Source organism: Mustela nivalis, assembly GCF_964662115.1.
Source record: "Mustela nivalis genome assembly, chromosome: 1".
In the NCBI taxonomy this organism is placed as follows: domain Eukaryota; kingdom Metazoa; phylum Chordata; class Mammalia; order Carnivora; family Mustelidae; genus Mustela; species Mustela nivalis.
The window spans coordinates 208596146-208614595 of NC_139020.1; the positions used below are offsets into that span (position 1 = coordinate 208596146).

The 18450-nt window shown below is 59.1% G+C and overlaps 3 protein-coding genes across 7 annotated transcripts; 2 read left to right on the forward strand and 1 right to left on the reverse strand.

The window, feature by feature from the left end:
- Positions 1 to 385: 385 nt before the first annotated feature.
- On the forward strand, positions 386 to 2951 carry CDKN2D (cyclin dependent kinase inhibitor 2D). Of its 2 annotated transcripts, none has more exons than XM_082731692.1 (3): positions 386 to 528; positions 800 to 955; positions 1993 to 2951. In XM_082731692.1, the coding sequence occupies exons 2-3, from the start codon at positions 815 to 817 to the stop codon at positions 2350 to 2352; spliced, it is 501 nt and encodes a 166-aa protein (XP_082587818.1). In that variant the 5' UTR covers positions 386 to 528; positions 800 to 814; the 3' UTR covers positions 2353 to 2951. The 2 variants fall into 2 exon arrangements, with proteins under 2 accessions (XP_082587818.1, XP_082587819.1); XM_082731693.1 differs by lacking the exon at positions 386 to 528 and adding an exon at positions 576 to 716.
- A 332-nt stretch (positions 2952 to 3283) lies between these two features.
- Positions 3284 to 11853, forward strand: KRI1 (KRI1 homolog). 4 transcript variants are annotated; one of them, XM_082731450.1, is made up of 19 exons: positions 3284 to 3533; positions 3647 to 3720; positions 4495 to 4600; positions 4932 to 5040; positions 5298 to 5352; positions 5431 to 5480; positions 5776 to 5872; positions 5950 to 6027; positions 6293 to 6426; positions 6728 to 6854; positions 6957 to 7052; positions 7141 to 7311; positions 8248 to 8323; positions 8411 to 8496; positions 8585 to 8711; positions 8796 to 8926; positions 9816 to 9880; positions 9976 to 10074; positions 10919 to 11853. In XM_082731450.1, the coding sequence occupies exons 1-19, from the start codon at positions 3440 to 3442 to the stop codon at positions 11256 to 11258; spliced, it is 2115 nt and encodes a 704-aa protein (XP_082587576.1). In that variant the 5' UTR covers positions 3284 to 3439; the 3' UTR covers positions 11259 to 11853. The 4 variants fall into 4 exon arrangements, with proteins under 4 accessions (XP_082587576.1, XP_082587578.1, XP_082587575.1 ...); XM_082731452.1 differs by having other exon boundaries at positions 3385 to 3533; positions 5434 to 5480; XM_082731449.1 differs by having other exon boundaries at positions 3388 to 3533; positions 4929 to 5040.
- Positions 11488 to 17819, reverse strand: ATG4D (autophagy related 4D cysteine peptidase). Its single transcript, XM_082731528.1, has 10 exons — positions 17390 to 17819; positions 16745 to 16828; positions 16494 to 16667; positions 15928 to 16204; positions 15789 to 15853; positions 13913 to 14043; positions 12925 to 13003; positions 12778 to 12854; positions 12578 to 12697; positions 11488 to 12045 (listed from the first exon to the last, which is right to left on the reverse strand). The coding sequence occupies exons 1-10, from the start codon at positions 17619 to 17621 to the stop codon at positions 11863 to 11865; spliced, it is 1422 nt and encodes a 473-aa protein (XP_082587654.1). The 5' UTR covers positions 17622 to 17819; the 3' UTR covers positions 11488 to 11862.
- Positions 17820 to 18450: the final 631 nt, after the last annotated feature.

Below are 18450 nucleotides of genomic sequence, written 5' to 3' on the forward strand. Positions count from 1 at the left end.
GCCCGAACGTGCGCTCCCCAGCGCGGGACGGGTTCCAGCACACAGTGGGCGAATGAGTGAAATAAAGCTCTCTGCACAGACTAAGGGCTAATAAGTGCTTATCGCGTGACTGAATGGTGAAACTCCAGACTGGACTGCCCGCGCTACCCTGCCCCTGACCTTTCCCCCGCGGGTCAGTTAAACCGGCTCCCTTTCCCGCCCGCCTGGCGAGTTTGAAAAACCGAAAACCCCGCCATTGCCGGCGGCCCACCGGTCGCCGCGGCTCGGCCAATCAGGAGCGGTACCGCCCATGCCGGAGCGTAAAACTCCCCCGGCGACGCGCGACCATTGGCTGCGCTGGCTGCGTGGGCGGGGCGCCGGCGGGTCGCGCGCCGGGCAAAGCCGCTGGGCTACAGTGTAGCGAGTTCGTAAGAAAACAAATCCGCAGCGTTCGGGGCGGGGCCTCCGGCGTGCCGGCACCGCCCCCTGACGGCCAGCTTGGCAGCGGCTTCGACACCGCCTCAGAACAGACGTCGCGGAGGAGGGAGGGTGAGTTGGGGGGAGACCCGGCCCCCAAGGGGCGGGCGCCCGGCCGGGCGGTGCGGGCGGCGGAGGGTTGGGCCGGGCTCTCAGCCCCCGGCGACCCGCTGGCCGAGCGGGGAGGAGCCCGCCGGGAGGGCGGGGGTCGCGCCGGAGAGCCGACGGGCGAGCTGAGCTGGGAGCCTCGCGCGGGCCAGGTGCGCCTCGGAGCGGATCTTCGGGCGGGTTTCCGTGGCTTTCCCCGCACTGACGGCGCCGGGGTGGGGCGGGGGCTTTGCAGGCTGCCAGTGTCGACATGCTGCTGGAGGAGGTCCGCGCCGGCGACCGGCTAACCGGGGCGGCGGCCCGGGGCGACGTGCAGGAGGTGCGCCGCCTTCTGCACCGCGAGCTCGTGCATCCCGACGCCCTGAACCGCTTCGGCAAGACGGCGCTGCAGGTGAGGCCCGGCCAGCTCGGAGTGAGGGCGGGGCTGGGACCCCAGACCCTTTCCCTTACGTTTCCTGGTCGCGGTGGTGGTGGACTGGGGGGTCCCGTCCTTTTTTCCTGGGCCGATGTTGCTCCCTTTTCCGTGGGTGGGTGGTGGATGGATGGGGTTAGGTTGGGGGAGGGGAGGACTTTCCATCTTCTCTGGAGGATTTCTTATTCTCTGGATGCGGGGGATTCAGTTTCCCTGGGGAGATTATTATTCCATGATATGAGTTCAGCTTCTTTGGATCCTGGTTTCATAGGGGTGGCTCTAGTTTCTTGGACCTTCCAATTACAGGAAAGGAGGATTCGTGTTTCCAGGGGGTCCCCATTTAATGGAGGGTTCTCTGAGAGGAATCCAGTTATTGGGGAGATCTCCATTCCTGGGTTTGTTGGTTCCCCGGATTTCTGGTATATTAAGGAAAGTCCTAATGGGGGCACAGTTACACATTGCTTGAGCGTCCTTATTCTCGGGGGGGGGGCATTTTACAGGGGAACCCCATTTCTTAAGGGGCCCAAGTACCCTCTGAAGCATCCTCACTATATGGGAGGAGCTGTTAATTAGAGAAGGGGTTTCAAATTCCCTGGGCACTTCCTTTCCCTTCAGTCCTCTGTCAAGTACTTAGGGGGCAGTTTTCATTCTATGAGGCTGATTTCCTGGGGTGGGGGCCATATTTCTTAACGATCTCCTTTATGGGATGGGGCATGTCTCTTCTCTGCTTTTTTGGGGAGGGTTTTAAGTTCCTTGAAAGTTTCCACCCAGGCTACTCCCTAGAGGATTATCTTGTCCTTAGGGGATGACCAGTTTCTTGGGGAGGGGTCCCTCTTCCCAGGAGATGTATTTCTCTGGGGGTATCCAACAGCTGTCTGAGAGCTTGTGTTATCTGGGGTTTCCTGATTCTTTGGAAGATCTCTAGTGTTCCCTATGTTTGAGTGACCCCTCTCTTCAGTGACCCCCTTTTCCTGGAACCTCTCCCTTGAGACCCCTTATCCTTGGCCCCCACACAGGTCATGATGTTCGGCAGCCCCACCATTGCTTTGGAGCTCCTCAAGCAAGGTGCCAGCCCCAATGTTCAGGACGCCACCGGCACTACTCCAGCCCATGACGCCGCGCGCACTGGATTCCTGGACACCCTGAAGGTCTTGGTAGAGCATGGTGCTGATGTCAACGCGCCTGATGGCACTGGGGCGCTACCCATACACCTGGCGGTGCGAGAGGGCCACACGGCTGTGGTCAGCTTCCTGGCTATGGAGTCTGATCTCCATCACAGGGACGCCAGGGGCCTCACACCCCTGGAGCTGGCGCAGGGGCTAGGGGCCCAGGATCTCATGGACATCCTGCAGGGGCACACGGTGGTGCTGCTGTGACCCAGGGCCACCCACTCCTGCAACAGGACCCAGCGGGGTTCTGCATCAAGAGAGGAGGAAAGAAACACTTTCATCCCTCATTTCTGCCCACTGTCAAAAGGGGAGGGGCACCCGTTTGTGGCTTGTTGGTGTTGATTTGCGGGGTGTGTGTGTTTGAGGGACATTTCTCGTTTGTTTTTCTCACCCCTTTTGACGTGCTGGGCAGAGAAGGGCTCTTGCCGACAACAGCCATCTAAACGGTTCCGTTTTCTCTGTGCCTCAGATTGCTGGGGCTGCAGACGCCCAAGAGCAGAGCGTTTAAAGCCCCAGCCCCAGAGTGAGGTCATCGCTTCCAGGGCTCCTGGAACCTGGCGACCTTGGCTGGCTTGTACCCAGAGAGAGACCTCAAAGTGTGCACACTGCTTTCAGGCATGGGGTGGGAGGGGGGAGAGTTTCGAATCAAAGGGTAGTATGAGTTCGTTCATATTTTGTTGGAAGCTTGTTTTCCAGTCTCTTGTACAGCGTTTAAAAAAAGAGATTCTATTTATTAAGCTTTGTGGAAAAAAATTGTGTGATAACTTAATGTTTTTACCCATTAAATTAAGACTTGTGCATGATCAGAGCTGGTGGCTTCTGATTTTTGAAGCGATGGAGAGCCGCGCGTCCAGCATGTTTGTAGGGGGTCGAAAGAGGGGTCCCAGGTCGTGGATGCTTTGGGGGAGGGGTGAGAGTGGTAATTCCCAGGGTGCGAGAGGTGAGTGAGCTGGGTGGGGCAGCGGTTTACGCTGTCGGAACGGAAGGGAGGCAGGAAACCGCGAATGGAGAAAGGGCCCCCAGATGTCAGCTGGGTGCCGGGAGCCCCGGGCGGGCGGGGGTGGGGGGGAGTGGGCGGTGGCTGGAGTCTGACTCGAAGAGGCGTGACCCACGGGCGGGGATTGTGGTCGCACCGCGTAAGGGATCCCGGAAAGCTTGCGGACAGGATTAGGCGCGGCCCGCGAGGCTCCGCCTCCTCTCAGGCTCGCGGGGGCCGGGAGTAGCCCCGCCTTCCGGGGGGTTGGGGGGGGGGACCCACTCGCTGCACGCATGCGCAGTGGGCCGCAGAGCCGCCATGCCGGAACCGCGAGGGTCGTCGCCTCTGCGGGTCAACGCGGCGTTTGCCGCGCGGTACGGCCGCTACCGGGAGCGCGAGGAGCTGCAGCGGCGTGAGTGCGGGGCGCATGCGCGGGGGGCGGCGGCGCGTGCCGGGTCGTCGGGAAGTGGGGGCTCATCTGGTCCTCCACGCTGATCTGGGGGGGTTCCCGTCTGTGCCCCGCAGTTAAAGATCGCTACGGGGACCGGGACAGTGGCGGCGACTCCAGCTCCGAGTCTGACTCTAGCGACGAGCGCGTGGTGAGCATTCTCACCCCGGTGCCGTACATTCGGGAAGCATCCAAGTCCCCCCCCCCCCCCACCGCTTCCCAACCCTGATACACAGAGGGCGGCTAACCCACAACCCTATTTCACCCTACGGGAGTTTCCATCTTCCTTTTCCTAATCCCTTGAAGGACACACAGCGGGCTCTCCATCCCCGGGGGTGGCATGCCCTCCTACCTCCCCTCTCCGCCCACCATCCACCTCCCCATCCCGATGTGTGAGGTGCGACCGCTGTGTCCCCTCTTTCATTCCCAAGAGTTTAACCATTTGTCAGGGTCCGACTCAGCCCCTGAAGTGAGGCATCCTTCTGCCACATGGGGTACTCAGCTTCTCACATCAGGCCTGGTCTTTTGGGGGCCTCCCTGTGCCGCCCAGCCCCTGCTTGCTGTCCCACCTATGTCCTCTCTGCTCACCGGCCCCCACCTCAATCCTTTGTTCCCAGGAAGTATCCAGCCCTTACCCCTTACTCTAGCTCAGATCCTGTACCTCTGTGTGGCCCCTCCCAGTCCACCCCCATTGAGGGCCCCTCGTCCTCTGCCACCTGTTTCACATCTTCCCACTGCCCCTCTTGCCCACCCTCCAGCCCCCAGCCTGCCTCTATCCAACTGGATCACTTCTTACTCCTGGCTCCACCCTAATTTCCACACCCTCTCAGCCCACCTGCCCTTGTCACTTAGTGCCCCCAGCCTCCACAAGGGCCCTCATCCGTCTCCCTTCTGAAGTCTAGCCCTGATCCTTCTCATGCCTTAGGAATTTGACCCCCAGCAAGATCGTGACTTTTACACAACTCTCTCCTTGTTGAAGAAGAAGGACCCCCGCATTTATCAGAAGGATGCCACCTTCTATCAGAAAACAGGTCTGGGGCTGCTCCTCCCTAGGGCCCAGGTTCCTCGTTGCCTTACTGGTTTGTGTGACTATTTAATGAACCATCATACTGTGTATGTTCTCCATTCTATGCCATAAGTGCTTAGCGGAGTGTTTTACATTATTACTCGTTAATAATGACTGTGTGCTCAGCCCTGGTCAAAGCACGAGTTACTGAGTGAGCACAGTCAGCTACTACCGAGTGGTTTTAAGTGTGACATTTGAAATCGTGATTGGACCCCAGCCCCGCCCTGTGGGAATTCTCCACCTGGGGAAGGAAGGGGGTTGTAGGTGATAGCAGGTGTCTTCTGGCAACCCAGCAGTATCGTCCTCGGAGAGCGAGGAGGCTGAGGAAGCTGAAAAGAAGCAAAAGAAGATGCGTCCTATGTACCTGAAGGACTATGAAAGGAAGGTTATCTTGGAGAAAGAAGGGTGAGGAGAGATCCTGACTTCCCTGCCCATCCCTCCCCCGAGCCTTCCCAGGGCAGGCTGACGCATGGGGGTCTTGGAAGAGGTGGGAAGAAGCTGGTGGTGACTCACCAGGATTGAGGGGCTCTCAGAGAACGGGAGGGTCCGTGATCCACCTGCACCGCCCTGCCCTCCACTGGCTGCTCGTAAGAGCTCCCCACCCCGGGGGACCGACGGGCCGTGGGGAGTCTGCGCTGAAGCCCTTGTTTGTCCTTGCCCAGCAAATATGTCGACGAGGAAAATTCAGACGCAGAGAGCTCCGACCGGAGATTCCCGGTAGGTGGGGTGGAGGGCCTGGCTGGGGGCTGAGGGGCCTGGGGCTGGGCCTGAGGCCCACTGTCGCTCTCTCTGCAGCAGCTCACGTCGCAGAGTTACGTAGAGGAACAGAAACAGCTCAAGGAAAGGTGAGCCTGGGCCTGCTCAATGGCCAGGTGGATCGGACTCGAGGCTCTGGGATTGGACAGGCCCAGCCTGGGTTCAAATCCAGCCCTGTTACTTCATGGCTGTGTGCCCTTGGGCATGTCACTTAGTCTTTCTGTGCCTCAGTTTCCCCATCTGTTAAATGGGGTTGACAATACCCTCTGTGTCACAGTGCTGCTCTGAGCTTGTTGAGGGGAGCCCAGGACTTAGTAAACAGGGTTCATCTCGGGCCTGTGGGCAGGGCTGTGTCTCCTGAGGCGTTTTCTCTCACATGGGCAGCTTCCGGGCATTCGTGGAGGACAGCGACGATGAGGACAGTGCCGGGGAAGGTGGCTCCGGGTTGCTACAGAAACGTGCTCAAACCAAAGAGGAGAAGGTGGGAGCTGGGCCTGGCTGGCTGGGGCTTGGCGGCGGGCAGGGGTCCCCAGGCCCTCAGAGCTGGCGTCCCCTCAGGCCCAGGAGGATGCAGACTATGTGGAGTGGCTGAAGGGGCAGAAGGAGATTGACAACCCTGACACCCTGAAGGAACTGGTGAGTTCTCCTGTCTGGTCCGTCCCCAGGCTTTTTCTGGAAACCAGTCCTTGAGGGAGTAGCCAAGAGCCCATCACGTGAAGACTGCGGTGTGCCCCGCTCTGGGCGCCAGTTTCTACTTCTGTAAGATGGCGATTGTCCCCCCCTTCTTCACAGACGGGCTGTGACGTTTTAGTTACTTAAGTCCACATGGAGCCGAGCCCACCCTCCTTCCCTGCCCACAAGTCCCTGACCTGGGTCCTGTCCACTGCCCCCTCCCCCCCAGACCCACCTCAAGGAATATTGGAGCAACCCAGAGCTGGATGAAGGAGAGCGGTTCCTGCGAGATTATATCCTCAATAAACGCTACGAGGAGGAGGAAGACGAGGAAGAGGAAGAGGAGGCAGAAGAGGAGGAAGGGTGAGCAGCCATGTCCCCTAGGAGCCTGGAGCCCTGCCAGCCCAAAGGCAAAGGGCACCAGATGTTTACTTCTTCACACAGATGGTGGCAGAGTTACTGTCCTGTGAGGACGAGCTGCGGCATGTGGGCTCTGGGGCTACGTGGCCCTGTCCCTGGACTCTGCGCCTCAGTTTCCCTAACTGTCAAATGGGGGTGCCCCAAAAGTAGGGCTCTTGTGCGGGTTCCATGCATTAATATGGGAGTACACAGGGGTATGGGGGCTCGGCTGACCCCCCAGCCCTGCCTCATTTTTGTCCCTCAGGGGCCCAGGCCTCCCCGTCCAGCTAGCCGTGGACGATTCCTCAGACGAGGGGGAGCTGTTTCTGAAGAAGCAGGAGGACTTTGAGCACAAGTACAACTTCCGCTTCGAGGAGCCGGACTCGGCCTTGGTGCGGGGCTGGGGGCTGGGGAGGACCCGGGCTTTGGGGACCCAGGCCGGGAGAGCCCAGAATCATCCCTGTGGCCCTTCTGGGCTCCCGTGCTGCCCACAGGTCAAGACCTACCCTCGAAGCATTGCGTCCTCCGTGCGCCGCAAGGATGAGCGCAGGAAGGAGAAGAGAGAGGAGACGCGGGAGCGGAAGAGGAGGGTGAGTGGGGGGGTGCCAGGCAGGGGAGGGCGGCGCACTGTGCAGGGGGAGCCCTCGCTCCCACTCTCCCCTGGCCTGCCACCCGCAGGAGAAAGCGAAGAAGCAGGAAGAGCTCAAGCAGCTGAAGAACCTGAAAAGGAAAGAGATTCTGGCCAAGCTGGAGAGGCTGCGGCAGGTCACAGGCAACGAAACCCTGGGGTTTGAGGAGCGGGACCTCGAGGACGACTTTGACCCCGCCCGCCATGACCAGCTCATGCAGGTGCGACCCCTGGACCCCACCCAGCCGTGCATGCAGTGCTGCCTGGGACAAGGCCGTGCAGTCCGTGCGTGTATCCAGGCTGTGTGGCCTCAGAGAAGTGGCTTGATGTCTCTGCGTGTGTCCTTGTCTGTAAAGTGGGTTCAGCCATACTGTCTACCTCAGGATAGCTTGGGAGAAACATGCATAAAAATTGGTAACGCTCAAGGGACAGGGAGTAGTTGTGTTTCCTTGAAATTTGTAGGGTTTGAAGGGACATAGCATCAGGCCACAGAAACAGGCGATAGGGCTGTATAGGGGGAGCAGTGGGGACCCTGGGAGCCCCAAAGAGACCCCTGACAAAGCCCAGAGGTGAGGGGAGGAGACCAAGCCTGCACAGGCTTTAGTTTCTCAGTGAAATGGAGATCGTTTCTGTCTCTTGGGGTGCTTGTGAGAATGCAGTGAGTTGCAGCCCAGAAATGGGCATACAGTAGGTGCTTAATAAATGACATAGCCTTGTGGTCACGGAGCGGCCCCTGCCATCCCAGAGCTCCGGGTCTGATGGCCGACCCTTAACTGTACAGTTACAACCCCCAGCGATCAGAGTGGTGACGGGGACTTTCGGGGGAGGTACGGTCTGAGAGGAGTCCCCAGTCAACTGTCGGGCGTGGTGGTGAGTGGGTCAAGGCGGGCAGCTGAAGTCTGAGCCACAGCTTGGCAGCCAAGGAGGGAGGGGTGCCCCAGGCAGGGGGTACTGTGGGGGCAAAGGCCTGTTGAAGGGGAAGAACCACGGCTCTTTGGAGCAGCAGGGGCGGGTACTGGGGCACAGAGGGGCCTAGACACACCAGCCTCCTCTCACGTCAGCAGTGAGGTCTGGGGGATGCCGGGAGCCATGTAAGGTGTGAGAGAGGTGGTCTGGCGGAGTGGGCCTTGCTGAGCCTCTTGGCCCTGACCCTGCAGAGATGTTTTGGGGACGAGTACTATGGCACCGTGGAGCAGGAGAAGCCGCAGTTTGAGGAAGAGGAAGGGCTTGAAGGTGAGGTCACCGGGGGTACCAGCCTGGGGGAGCTGCTGTATCTGAAGTCCAGAGTTCCACCCTGACCCCCTACCTCTGTGTCCTCAGATGACTGGAACTGGGACACATGGGCTGGGACTGAGCAGGCTGGAGCTTGGGACCAGGAGCTGCACTGTGAGGACCCCGACTTCAATGTAGGTGCCATGGGCAGAGCGGGGGGACCCCGAGGGGTGAGCCCACCCCCCCCAAGTGTGGGCTGGCCTGACCTTTGCATCTCTGCAGATGGATGCAGACTACGACCCCAGCCAGCCGCGGAAGAAGCCGCGTGAGGCCCCCCAGACGGGCAAGAAGAAGCGGAAGTCCCCCTTCGCTGCAGCTGTGGGGCAGGAGAAGCCAGTGTTTGAGCCTGGTGAGGCCCGGGCTGGGGGTGGGGGCGGGCAGGGGCTCTGCGGGGCCCGGCACACCCCAGCAGCCTGGGTCCCTCCCTGCACAGGCGACAAGACGTTCGAGGAGTACCTGGACGAGTATTACCGGCTGGATTACGAGGACATCATTGACGACCTGCCCTGTCGCTTTAAGTACCGCACCGTGGTTCCCTGCGACTTTGGGCTGAGCACCGAGGAGGTGGGACCCCACAGTGGTGCTGCTTGGGGGGTGGGGGTGCGCCTTGCGGGCAAGGGGCCGTGTGCAGCCAGCAGATGCTGCGACCCCCGTTCCTTCTGCGGAAGACACCCATACAGATAACATGACCTGCCTTGGCTGTCTCTGAGGCCCACAGGACACGCTATAAATATTACTTTTAAATCTCTTACCAAATATTGGTGGTTGGGTGGCCGTTAGGACTGGGTGGGCTCTGGAAACAGATGCCCGGGTTCAAATCTGGCTGTGGCCACTCACCAACTATGACCTAGAATGCTGTGCCTCCGTTTCCCTGACTGTAAAATGGGCTAATAACAGCCCCCCCCGCCCAACCCTGGCTATGGAGCCGAGGTGTGTGTGTGTGGCTCTTGCAGCACCGCTGGCCCCTTAGCCGTGGGGGTTGTGGGGGCCTCACCCGTCACGGCCAGCCAAGCCCACGTTTATGCAGCTCAGGACTGTTGCGCTTGCTCAGTCTTCCCGGCAGCGTCGGTAGTTTCTGTGGTGAGGCCTCACCTGTCATTGGCACACACGGTCATCGGCGAGGAGCCCCTGCCTGTCCTGAGGTTACTGGGACCACGGTGCCCGAGTGAGGCACAGGCACCCCGGGCCCAAACTGGAATCTGAAATCAGTCACTTCCCGATCACGTGACTCAGGCAATGATCTCCTGGCTGAGCCTCAGTTTCCCCATTTGATCCCTGCTGCCAAAACCTTCTAGTGGCCCCCACAGCAATCAGTCCTCTCCTGCTATGGTCCCTGCCGAGTGGGAGTAGCATGACCCGCCTTTGACTAGTGAGGTGGCCAAAGCTGTGAGTGACCTGGCCCCCCCCCAACCTGGGGCTCACATGCGGGCCCCTTTGCTCCCTTCCTGTGCAGATCCTCGCTGCCGATGACAAGGAGCTGAATCGGTGGTGCTCCCTGAAGAAAACCTGCATGTACAGGTGACAGGGCCGGGCCAGGTGGGCCAGGGGAGGGCCAAGCAGGTGGGGGCACCTCCCAGAGCTCCCCACGACAGGCATGTCTGCTGACGGCACAGGTCAGAGCAGGAGGAACTGCAGGACAAGCGGGCGTACAGCCAGAAGGCCCAGAACTTATGGAAAAAGAGGCAGATCTTCAAGTCACTTTGCCCAGAGGAGTGAGTATCCCTTGCCTGCTGGGCCTGGGCTTGCCGCGCGCTCTGTCAGCCATTTGTTGTGTGGCCCCGGGAATGGGGCTTCCTTTCTCGATCCCTGGGTTCAGATCCTGGCCAGCCACAGCTGTGTGGCCTTGGGCAAGGCCTTTGCCCTTTCTGGGCCTGTTTCCTTATTTTAAAAACGCAGGTAAGGAGGGACGCCTGGGTGGCTCAGTTGGTTAAGCAGCTGCCTTCGGCTCAGGTCATGATCCCAGCGTCCTGGGATCAAGTCCCACATCGGGCTCCTTGCTCGGCAGGGAGCCTGCTTCTCCCTCTGCCTCTGCCTGCCATTTTGTCTGCCTGTGCTCGCTCGCTCTCCCTCTCTCTGACCAAAAAAAAAAAAATCTAAAAAAAAAAAAAAAAAAAAAATGCAGGTAGGGAGTAAAGATGGCTCGTTTCTTGTTGGGTTTTTGAGGATTAAGTGAATTCATTCATGTAAAGTGCCTAGAACATAGGAAATACCGTAAGGGTATTAGTAGTTAATATTATTGTGCCCCATTATTTCCTGATCTATAAAGCAGGGCTGATAGAACCTCCCAGAGCTGATTTAAAGCTGCTTTCCATGAACAGCTTAGTACAGGCCCAGGCTCAAAATGCCACAGTGATCAGCAGTACCATCGAGCCTTAGAGTTCAAGAGGAAAGGCCCAGTTTTGGTGTCAGACTTGGGTTTGAACCCCAGAGAGGCCCCTGATTTGGCGCCTTGCCTCTGTGAGCCTCTCCTTTCCTCATCTGTAAAATGGGGGATCTGTACTCAGGAATTGGCCTAATCGTGACCAGCTTGGGCTGAGCCCCCACTTTTCTTCTCAGGATGGAGACACTTTCAGAAGCCACAGGAAAGCCACAGAGAGACAAAGACGGCCCGCAGGGACAGCTGCTGGCACCTGATGGGGCTAGCGGGAAGCAGGCCCAGCCCGGGAGCCCCCCAGCACAGGAAGAAGCAGGCCCCATGTCACATACGCAGAAGCCAGTCCCCCAGAGGCGGAGGAGGAGCAAGAAGGCGCGTCTCCTGGGCCCCACTGTGACACTCGGGGGGCGGGAGTTTAGCCGCCAGAGACTGCAGGCCTTTGGGCTCAACCCCAAACGGCTGCACTTCCGCCAGCTGGGCCGGCAACGGAGGAAGCCCCAGGGTCCCAAGAGCCGCCCTTGAGCTCCAGGAAGCAGCCAGAGGCCCTGGGGTCCCTCCCTCCCTTCCAGTCAGCTCCTGGATGCATCTTCCTCACAGACTGTGTGGACCATGTGTTGGCCCGTGGGCAGAGAAGTCTTGCTATCTCACAGATCTGGAAGCGGAGGCCTAGCTAACAAGCTTCCCGCGCCATCTCCCCTTGACATACACCTTGGACCCCGTCCCTCAAATGCTGGGCGAGCCACAGCCACAGTCAAGTTAAACGGCTTTATTAGCCCCCAGTGGCCACAGTTCCCCCCACCACCCCTAGACCTCAGCAGGGTAGGGGCTTTGGGACCAGCGAGGGGCACGGGTGGTCCAGTGCAAACTACAGTACTAGAGTCAGGCCCTGAGTGGGTGTCTGGGAGCCCTCCCTCCCTGCCCTGGGCGGAGGGCCCAGCTGGCCAGAGGCAGGCGGACTGCCCCTGCCTGGAGGGCCCCCAGTTCCGAGGTTTCCTGGACTGGTCTCAGCTGCACTTGTCAAGGGGGTGAGAAGGGGAAGACCCATCACCTCCAGGTTTCAAGCTCCCACACCCAGCATGACATAAATAAAAAAATAAATAGTGCTCATCTCCCCCAACCCCACCCGTTATAAAAACACGAAGTCCTCCGAGCTCGGGCGTTTGGCCTTGAGGAGCCGCCCTGTGCGTGGGAGCCGCAGTGTTGGCTGGGAGAGCTGGGAGCAGAGGTCATCCAAGCTGTGATCCTGAGCGTGGCCCTCAGCCAGCGTGAACATGGGGTAGCGCTCGGTGGCTGAGGAGGAGCTGAGGACCTGGCGGGAGGAGGGAGAGCGTGGTTTAGCCCTAAACTATATCTGTTCTATAGGTGTAATTATCCTAATGGGTGCATTTACCAGGTGCTTCCTGAGCTTGACTCATTCCTCCAGGGCAGTGACCCAGGCTAGCCAATCAGTGCCTCCCATTCCCGGACCACCACGACAGGCACGTGATCCAGACTGACCAATGAGCAGCAGCCCTAGGATTTTTGCTGCAACTCTGGGAAAGCAGGGCTCCCTTTCCGCTGAACAGGGGGGTGGGTGCCCCTTGCCACTCTTAAGGGTAAAGCCCTGATGGGACAGTTTCTACTGGTTGAGCTCATGGATGCAGCTGTCCTTCAAGCAATAATGTCCCCAACTTTTCATCTCCTGCCCTTGTTTTGGTCCAATCAGTCCTAACTGGTCTTTTGTAGCTTGTGGGCAGGATAACAATCTTGATTCCCCAGGTCTGCGGGACTCGAGGTGTCTCTGTTCCTCTTCTCCCCCCTCACTGCCCCTTGCCCTCCGCCCTCCACCACTCCTGGCTCACCCTGGTCAGCTCTGAGCAGAGCGTCTCAAACTCCTTCTGGTCTCCAGCATAGAACCCCACTGTACAGCTTGGGTCCATCTTGGCGAAGGCCATTTTTCGGGGTGAGGTGCAGTGGAAGGACTGGAGGGAAGGAGGGAAGCTCAGGGCCGCAGCCCCCTCCACCTTCCCCAGCCCCACCCTGGGGATCCCACCCGGCTCACCTCCAGGGGGAAGTCAGCCTGAGTGACATCCACGGTGGGCTGGCAGTAGTGGGGGTCCAGGTAGAGCAGGAAGTCATCTGCAAGGGTGGAGGCATGAGGGGGACTGAGGAAGGGGGAGGTGCGGGGGTTGCAATGGGGTGGGCTTACCCTGGTAGCCAATGAAGTACAGTGAATGCCGTGGCTTGCCCCCCATGATGCCCAGGCACAGCTCGGAACGCAGGAGCTCCTGCAGGGAGAAAAGTGGGCAGAGGAGTACGCTCTGGGCAGGTGCTGTCAGGCCCTAGAGAAGCACTTGGCAAACCCCCAATGTGTGCAAACCCAGCCCCCTCTTGAGGAGCTGATACTCCAGTGTAGGAGATGAACGCGGAATAAAGACAAGTTTTGCCATGTGTCTGTAGGCAATAACACTGGGAGAAGAATAAAGAAGGGAAAAGGGCTTTGCAGTTTTAAGTAAGGGAGTCAGAAAGGCCTGAGGTGACATTGCAGTAAAGATCCAAAGGAGGTAAGAGGGAGTTAGGAGTGCATCTCTGGGGAAAGAGCACTTCAAACAGCTGGAACGGTGAGTGCAAAGGCCCTGAGGCCAGTGTATTCTGATAAAGGTGAGGAGGTTCGTGTGGTGGGGGCGGAGAGAAGTGGGAAGGAGAGTGGGGGCAGATGAGGTCAAGGCATGGGCATGGTACAAAGCCTTGCAGGCTGTAGGGAGAACTTTGGCCTTTATTCTGAGTGAAAACAACCCAGGGTTTTTCCAGCTTTGCCATCCCTTTCGCCTGGAGCGCCCTGGCTCCTCATCTGCCTTGGCTGGAGAGGGGCTTTCCTAGGCTGCAGCCACCCCCCTCTGCCCCTCCCAGTGTTAGTTTTCATTCCTCTAGCACCTAAGGCATAACGCCACAGCTGTCAGTTTGGTTTCAGGCCCCCATTGTCTGTCGGTCCTCCAGTAGAATGTCTAATCCCAGAGGGCACGAACGTTTGCCTCTTCCCCTCTGAAACGCAGCCGCTGGGACGGTGTTTGGCCCATACTGGGTGCTCCCTGACTACTGAGCAAGCGGACAGATGAAGGCAGCAGAAACACCTGACCCAAGCTACAGAAGCTGGCGCGGTCCCCAGGGGAGGCTTAGTGGAACTTGACGGCACCCACCTTCACACAGGGCACGTACACGGGGTTGAGAGTCTCGCCGCCCAGCCGCACCGGCACCAAGATGACCACGGACTTCCATTCAGCCGTGGGGTCCGGCCTGGCCACCAGGCGTGCCACATCTGCCTTGTACACTGGGGAGATGATGCAGCAGGTCATGTTCCTACCCACCCTTCAGGCCTTGGAGAGTGGCCCTCCCCATGCCTGTGCCATCTCGCAGGGTGCCACTCCTGTCATCAGCGGAGAAGGAAGTGTTTCGGGTGCCCCACCCCCACCCCCTATGAATCCAGGGCCTCGTGGCAGTGTGGACATCTCCATTTTACAGAGGACAACTGAGGCCCTAAGAACATAAAACCAGGGGGAGGCAGAGAGCCTTCCCCGCAGCCCAGAGCACCTCCCCAGTTCCAGGGCCTGGTTAGTATTTACTTACTCAGCACGTGACTTTGCCAATATGGAAATGGGAGCTCTGGGTACCTCTTCCCTCACTGCTAAGTAAGCCCCCTCCAGGCCTCCAGAAAAGGGGATTCAACCCCTTCTGGAAACAGAGCTGCTATGGCCTGAATGCTTATGTCCCCCCAACACTCAGATGCTGAAATCTTAATCCCCAAAGTGATGGTATTAAGAGGTGGGGCCTTTGGGAGGGGACTGGGTCATGAAGATAGAATCCTCATGAGTGGAATTAGTACCTGTATAAAAAGGACCCCAGAGAGCTACCTGCCCCTTCCATCATGTGAGAAGGCGGCAAAATGAACTGGGAAGTGGATCCCCACCAGACACTGAATCTGCTGGTGCCTTGATCTGGGACTTCCCAGCCCCCAGAACAATGAGAAATAAGTTCCTATTATTTATAAGCTATCCTGTCTGTGGCATTTTTGGTACAGCAGCCCAAATGGACTAAGATACTGGTCATCTGTGAAAATCAAATATTGTTTACATGTCTAAATGTCTATAATTTTATATAAAGATTTATATAGGTTTTGTAGATTCTCTGACACCATTAAGGCTCCTATTAATGAAGACCCTATCTAAACTGATTTGAAGGAGGGGCGGCTGGGTGGCTCAGTTGGTTAAGCCTCTGCCTTTGACTTAGGTCATGATCCCAGAGTCCTGGGATTGAGTCCCAAGTTGGGCTCCCTGCTCAGCAGGAAGTTCTGCTTCTGCCTTTCCCTCTGCCTGCCACTCTCCCTGCTTGTACTCTCTTTCTTTCTCTATCAAATAAACAAAAAAAATTTTTTTTTTGAAGATTTTACTTATTTGACAGAGAAAGATCACAAGTAGGCAGAGAGAGACGGGGAAGCAGGCTCCCTCTTAGCAGAAAGCCTGATGCGGGGCTTGATCCCAGGACCCTGAGATCATGACCTGAGCCAAAGGCAGAGGCTTAACCCATTGAGCCACCCAGGCACCCTAACAAATAAAATCTTAAAAAAAAAAAAAAAAAAAAAAAAAAAACCAAAAAAAAACAAAACAAAACCAAAAAACTGATTTGGAAGAGAGTGGGGAACAATAATAATAATAATAATATTTAGCTAACACTAACTGTGTGACAAGCCCTGCTCTAAGAGTTTAACTTGTATTATCAACTCAATCCTCACTACAATCCCTTGTGACAGAGAGCAAACTTTTGTATGTGTTACAATTGTTTACAGGGTAAGAGTAAATTGGACCCGAGAGAGGGAAGCCCTTATATCTTCTCTTCTCCACTTGCCAAGAAGCCCCTAATGTTTCCTATCCTGGTTCCAGAGACCGTGGGGGATCCTAAGCACCTCCCACCTCCCCTGTGTGGGTCTCAAATCCTTTCCCAGGCTTCCTCTGCCCCAGGAAGGTAGGTAGTGATCAGCTCTGGGTGACAACTCTGGGACCTTGGTTTCCAGTCTCTTACCTGTGCAGTCCTGAGAAACATACACCACCAGACGGGTGACCTCCGAGCAGCTCTCCACAGCCTTCCTGGCGGGTGACAGGGATGGCCTGAGTGCCTGTCGGAACCCAGTGGTTCCCCTGTTCCCTACAACGGCCCTCACCTGAGTATGTGTGCCACCAGAGACGGCCCATACCAGTCCCCCGCCTTCTTGCCTGAGCTCTGCCCAAGCTCCACCAGCCGGTGCAGGCCAAAGGGGGCCTGGGGGTGGTCGGCGAACCAGGACACAATCTGCCGGTGCCGCCGCTCCTGCTCCAGCTCGGGGGTGCCATGGGCCCAGCGCGGGGGCACCCAGCGTGCAGGCCCACGGTAACGGTTGGGAGAGGCCAGCCCTGATGGCTCAGAGGGTCCCGGGCCTGAGCCCTCAGCCCAGGTCCAGTCTGGTGGGGATGGAGTACAGAATCAAAGGGTGCTGGTGGGGTGGGCGTCGGGGGCGGGCACCGTTCCCATTTACTCATGCTTTCTGTACAATTCTAATGCTCCTGCCGCCACAGCTTTACCAGCAATTTTCCCAATCCAGAACCTTATTGTATCAACTCTCGCTCCCCCAAGAAACCTACTCGGCACACCATCTCACAAACCTTTAAGCTTAGTCTACAAACAGTTCTGACCCTGCTGCCCTGTGTGCCTGGCACGAGACTGCTGGGCGCCCTCCCTTCCGGCACTCACCTCTGGGCAGGAAATGCAGCAGCAGGCCCTGGGCCAGCATCATCTGCCCACTGCGCAGCATGCAGCCCCAGCCGCAGTCCGAGGTCAGGCAGCCTCCAGCGAGGGGAGGGAAGTCCCGGCGGTACGTGAGCCACAGGCGGGACACGAAGTCCCGCTGGAAACGCTGGATGTCACCTACAAGACGCAGGCTTGTCAGCGGCCACCTGGAACACCAGGTCTCCCTCGAGCCTGGCCTGTGGTCCCCAGCTCACCCTCGCCCTCGAAGCGGTAGCGGCGGCCGCAGAGGTGGACGCTGGAGATCTTGCTAAAGCTGGTTCTGCTTTTGACTGCCCAACCTGGGGAAACGTGGGGCAGCACGAGCCAGATGAAGCACTGGCTTGACAGACATGTAACGTGACAGGTATGACGGCAGTCATGCTTCCATCCACCCCCCTCCCTCACCCCACCTCTCGGTCTCCCAGGTCCCAGCTCAGGGCTGGCACGGGGCAAGCCGTGCCATATTTCCCTCCGACATTTCCCTCCGACGGAGGCAGGGACCCTGGTAACCACCACATAAGTGTTTGCCATCAATTCAGGATGAATAAAGCAGTTAGCTTCTTGTATTCGTTTTACAGAGGGGGAAAATTAAGGCGCAGTAGAGGAAAAAACCTTGCCCAAGGTCACACGGGAATGGCATAGACTTGAAAACACATTCCCTTTTGGACCTGCGGCAGGTCGGCCCGGGGCAGGGCGGGGGACCTACAGGTGACTCACAGGAGGAGAGTAAATGGTAGAATACTCGGCAGGCCAGGGTCCGCCACCCCTCGACGCCCACCGGCCTCTAAGCCCCCGGCCTGCCGGAACCCTAGGCCAGCTCCTATCTCCGAAACCAAGCCCCGGGCCCGCCCCCTCCTCACCGTACTTCACGTTGTTCCAGGCCGTCAGGAACTTCGCCTTAAACTTGTCCACTTCGTCCGGCTCCCCAGGGGCGGCCGCGGGCGAGCCAAGAGCGGGACCGCTGGCTCCAGAGGGCCTCAGGCCGTTGGGGTCCGGAACCCGGGGGCCCCGCGGCCTGCGGCCCTCGGGGCGGCGCGCGTCCTCCGGGCTCCCGCTCCGGTACTGCGCGGCGGCCGGCGACACGGAGTTCATGGGCGCACGGGGAGGGCGGACCGAGCGCCCGGGTGGGGGCCGCGAGCGAGCGCCCAGGGGGCCGGGCCGCGGCGCCCGGGAAGGCGCTAGTCGGCCCCCGACGCGGCGACCGGGCCCCCGCGCCCGGCGCGGGACGCTGTCACCGCCGCCGCCGCCATTTTAGCGGCCCTGGCCCCGGGAGCCAGGCGGGCGCGACACGGCCGGACGCCCCGCCCCGCCCGGCCCGGCCCCAGCCTGGGTCGCCGGCCCCGGTTCCGGGTGGCCGCGCCGGGACCTTCGGCCGCGGCGCCTCCCCGCGGCGCCCCGCGAGCACGCCCGGCCGCCCTATCGCAGCGCCCAGGCACGCCCGAGCCCCCCTGCAGGCCCTTATCGGAGGCCCCAGAGCCGCGAGGCCCCGCCTCGGCCCCGCCCCGGCCCCGCCCCCGACGGCGAGCTGGGAAAGGCCCGCCCCGGGGCGGCTCCGTGCCTGTGTGCACCTGCCCGCGGCCCACCCGCCGGGGCGCCCCTCGGTGGCCTGCGCCCCTGGGACCCGCGTCGCTCTAGGGCCAAACCTGAGCGACACCTCCCCCTCCTCACACCCCCAAGCCACGCCTCTCTGAGTCTCAGTTCCCTCAGTAGCAAAAAGGGCTCAAATACAACCACACAGGAATCTTCGTGATAATTCTGCGGAGGAAGAGAAGCCAGATAAAAAGAACGAGTGTAGACTCTCTGGTCCCCTGTACCTAAAACTCCAGAAAATGCAGCCTCATCTCTAGGAACAGGAAGCAGATCAGTTTCGGGGTATCTGGGGGTGGGGTGGGGAGAGGCTAGAGGGAGGGACAAAAGGGAC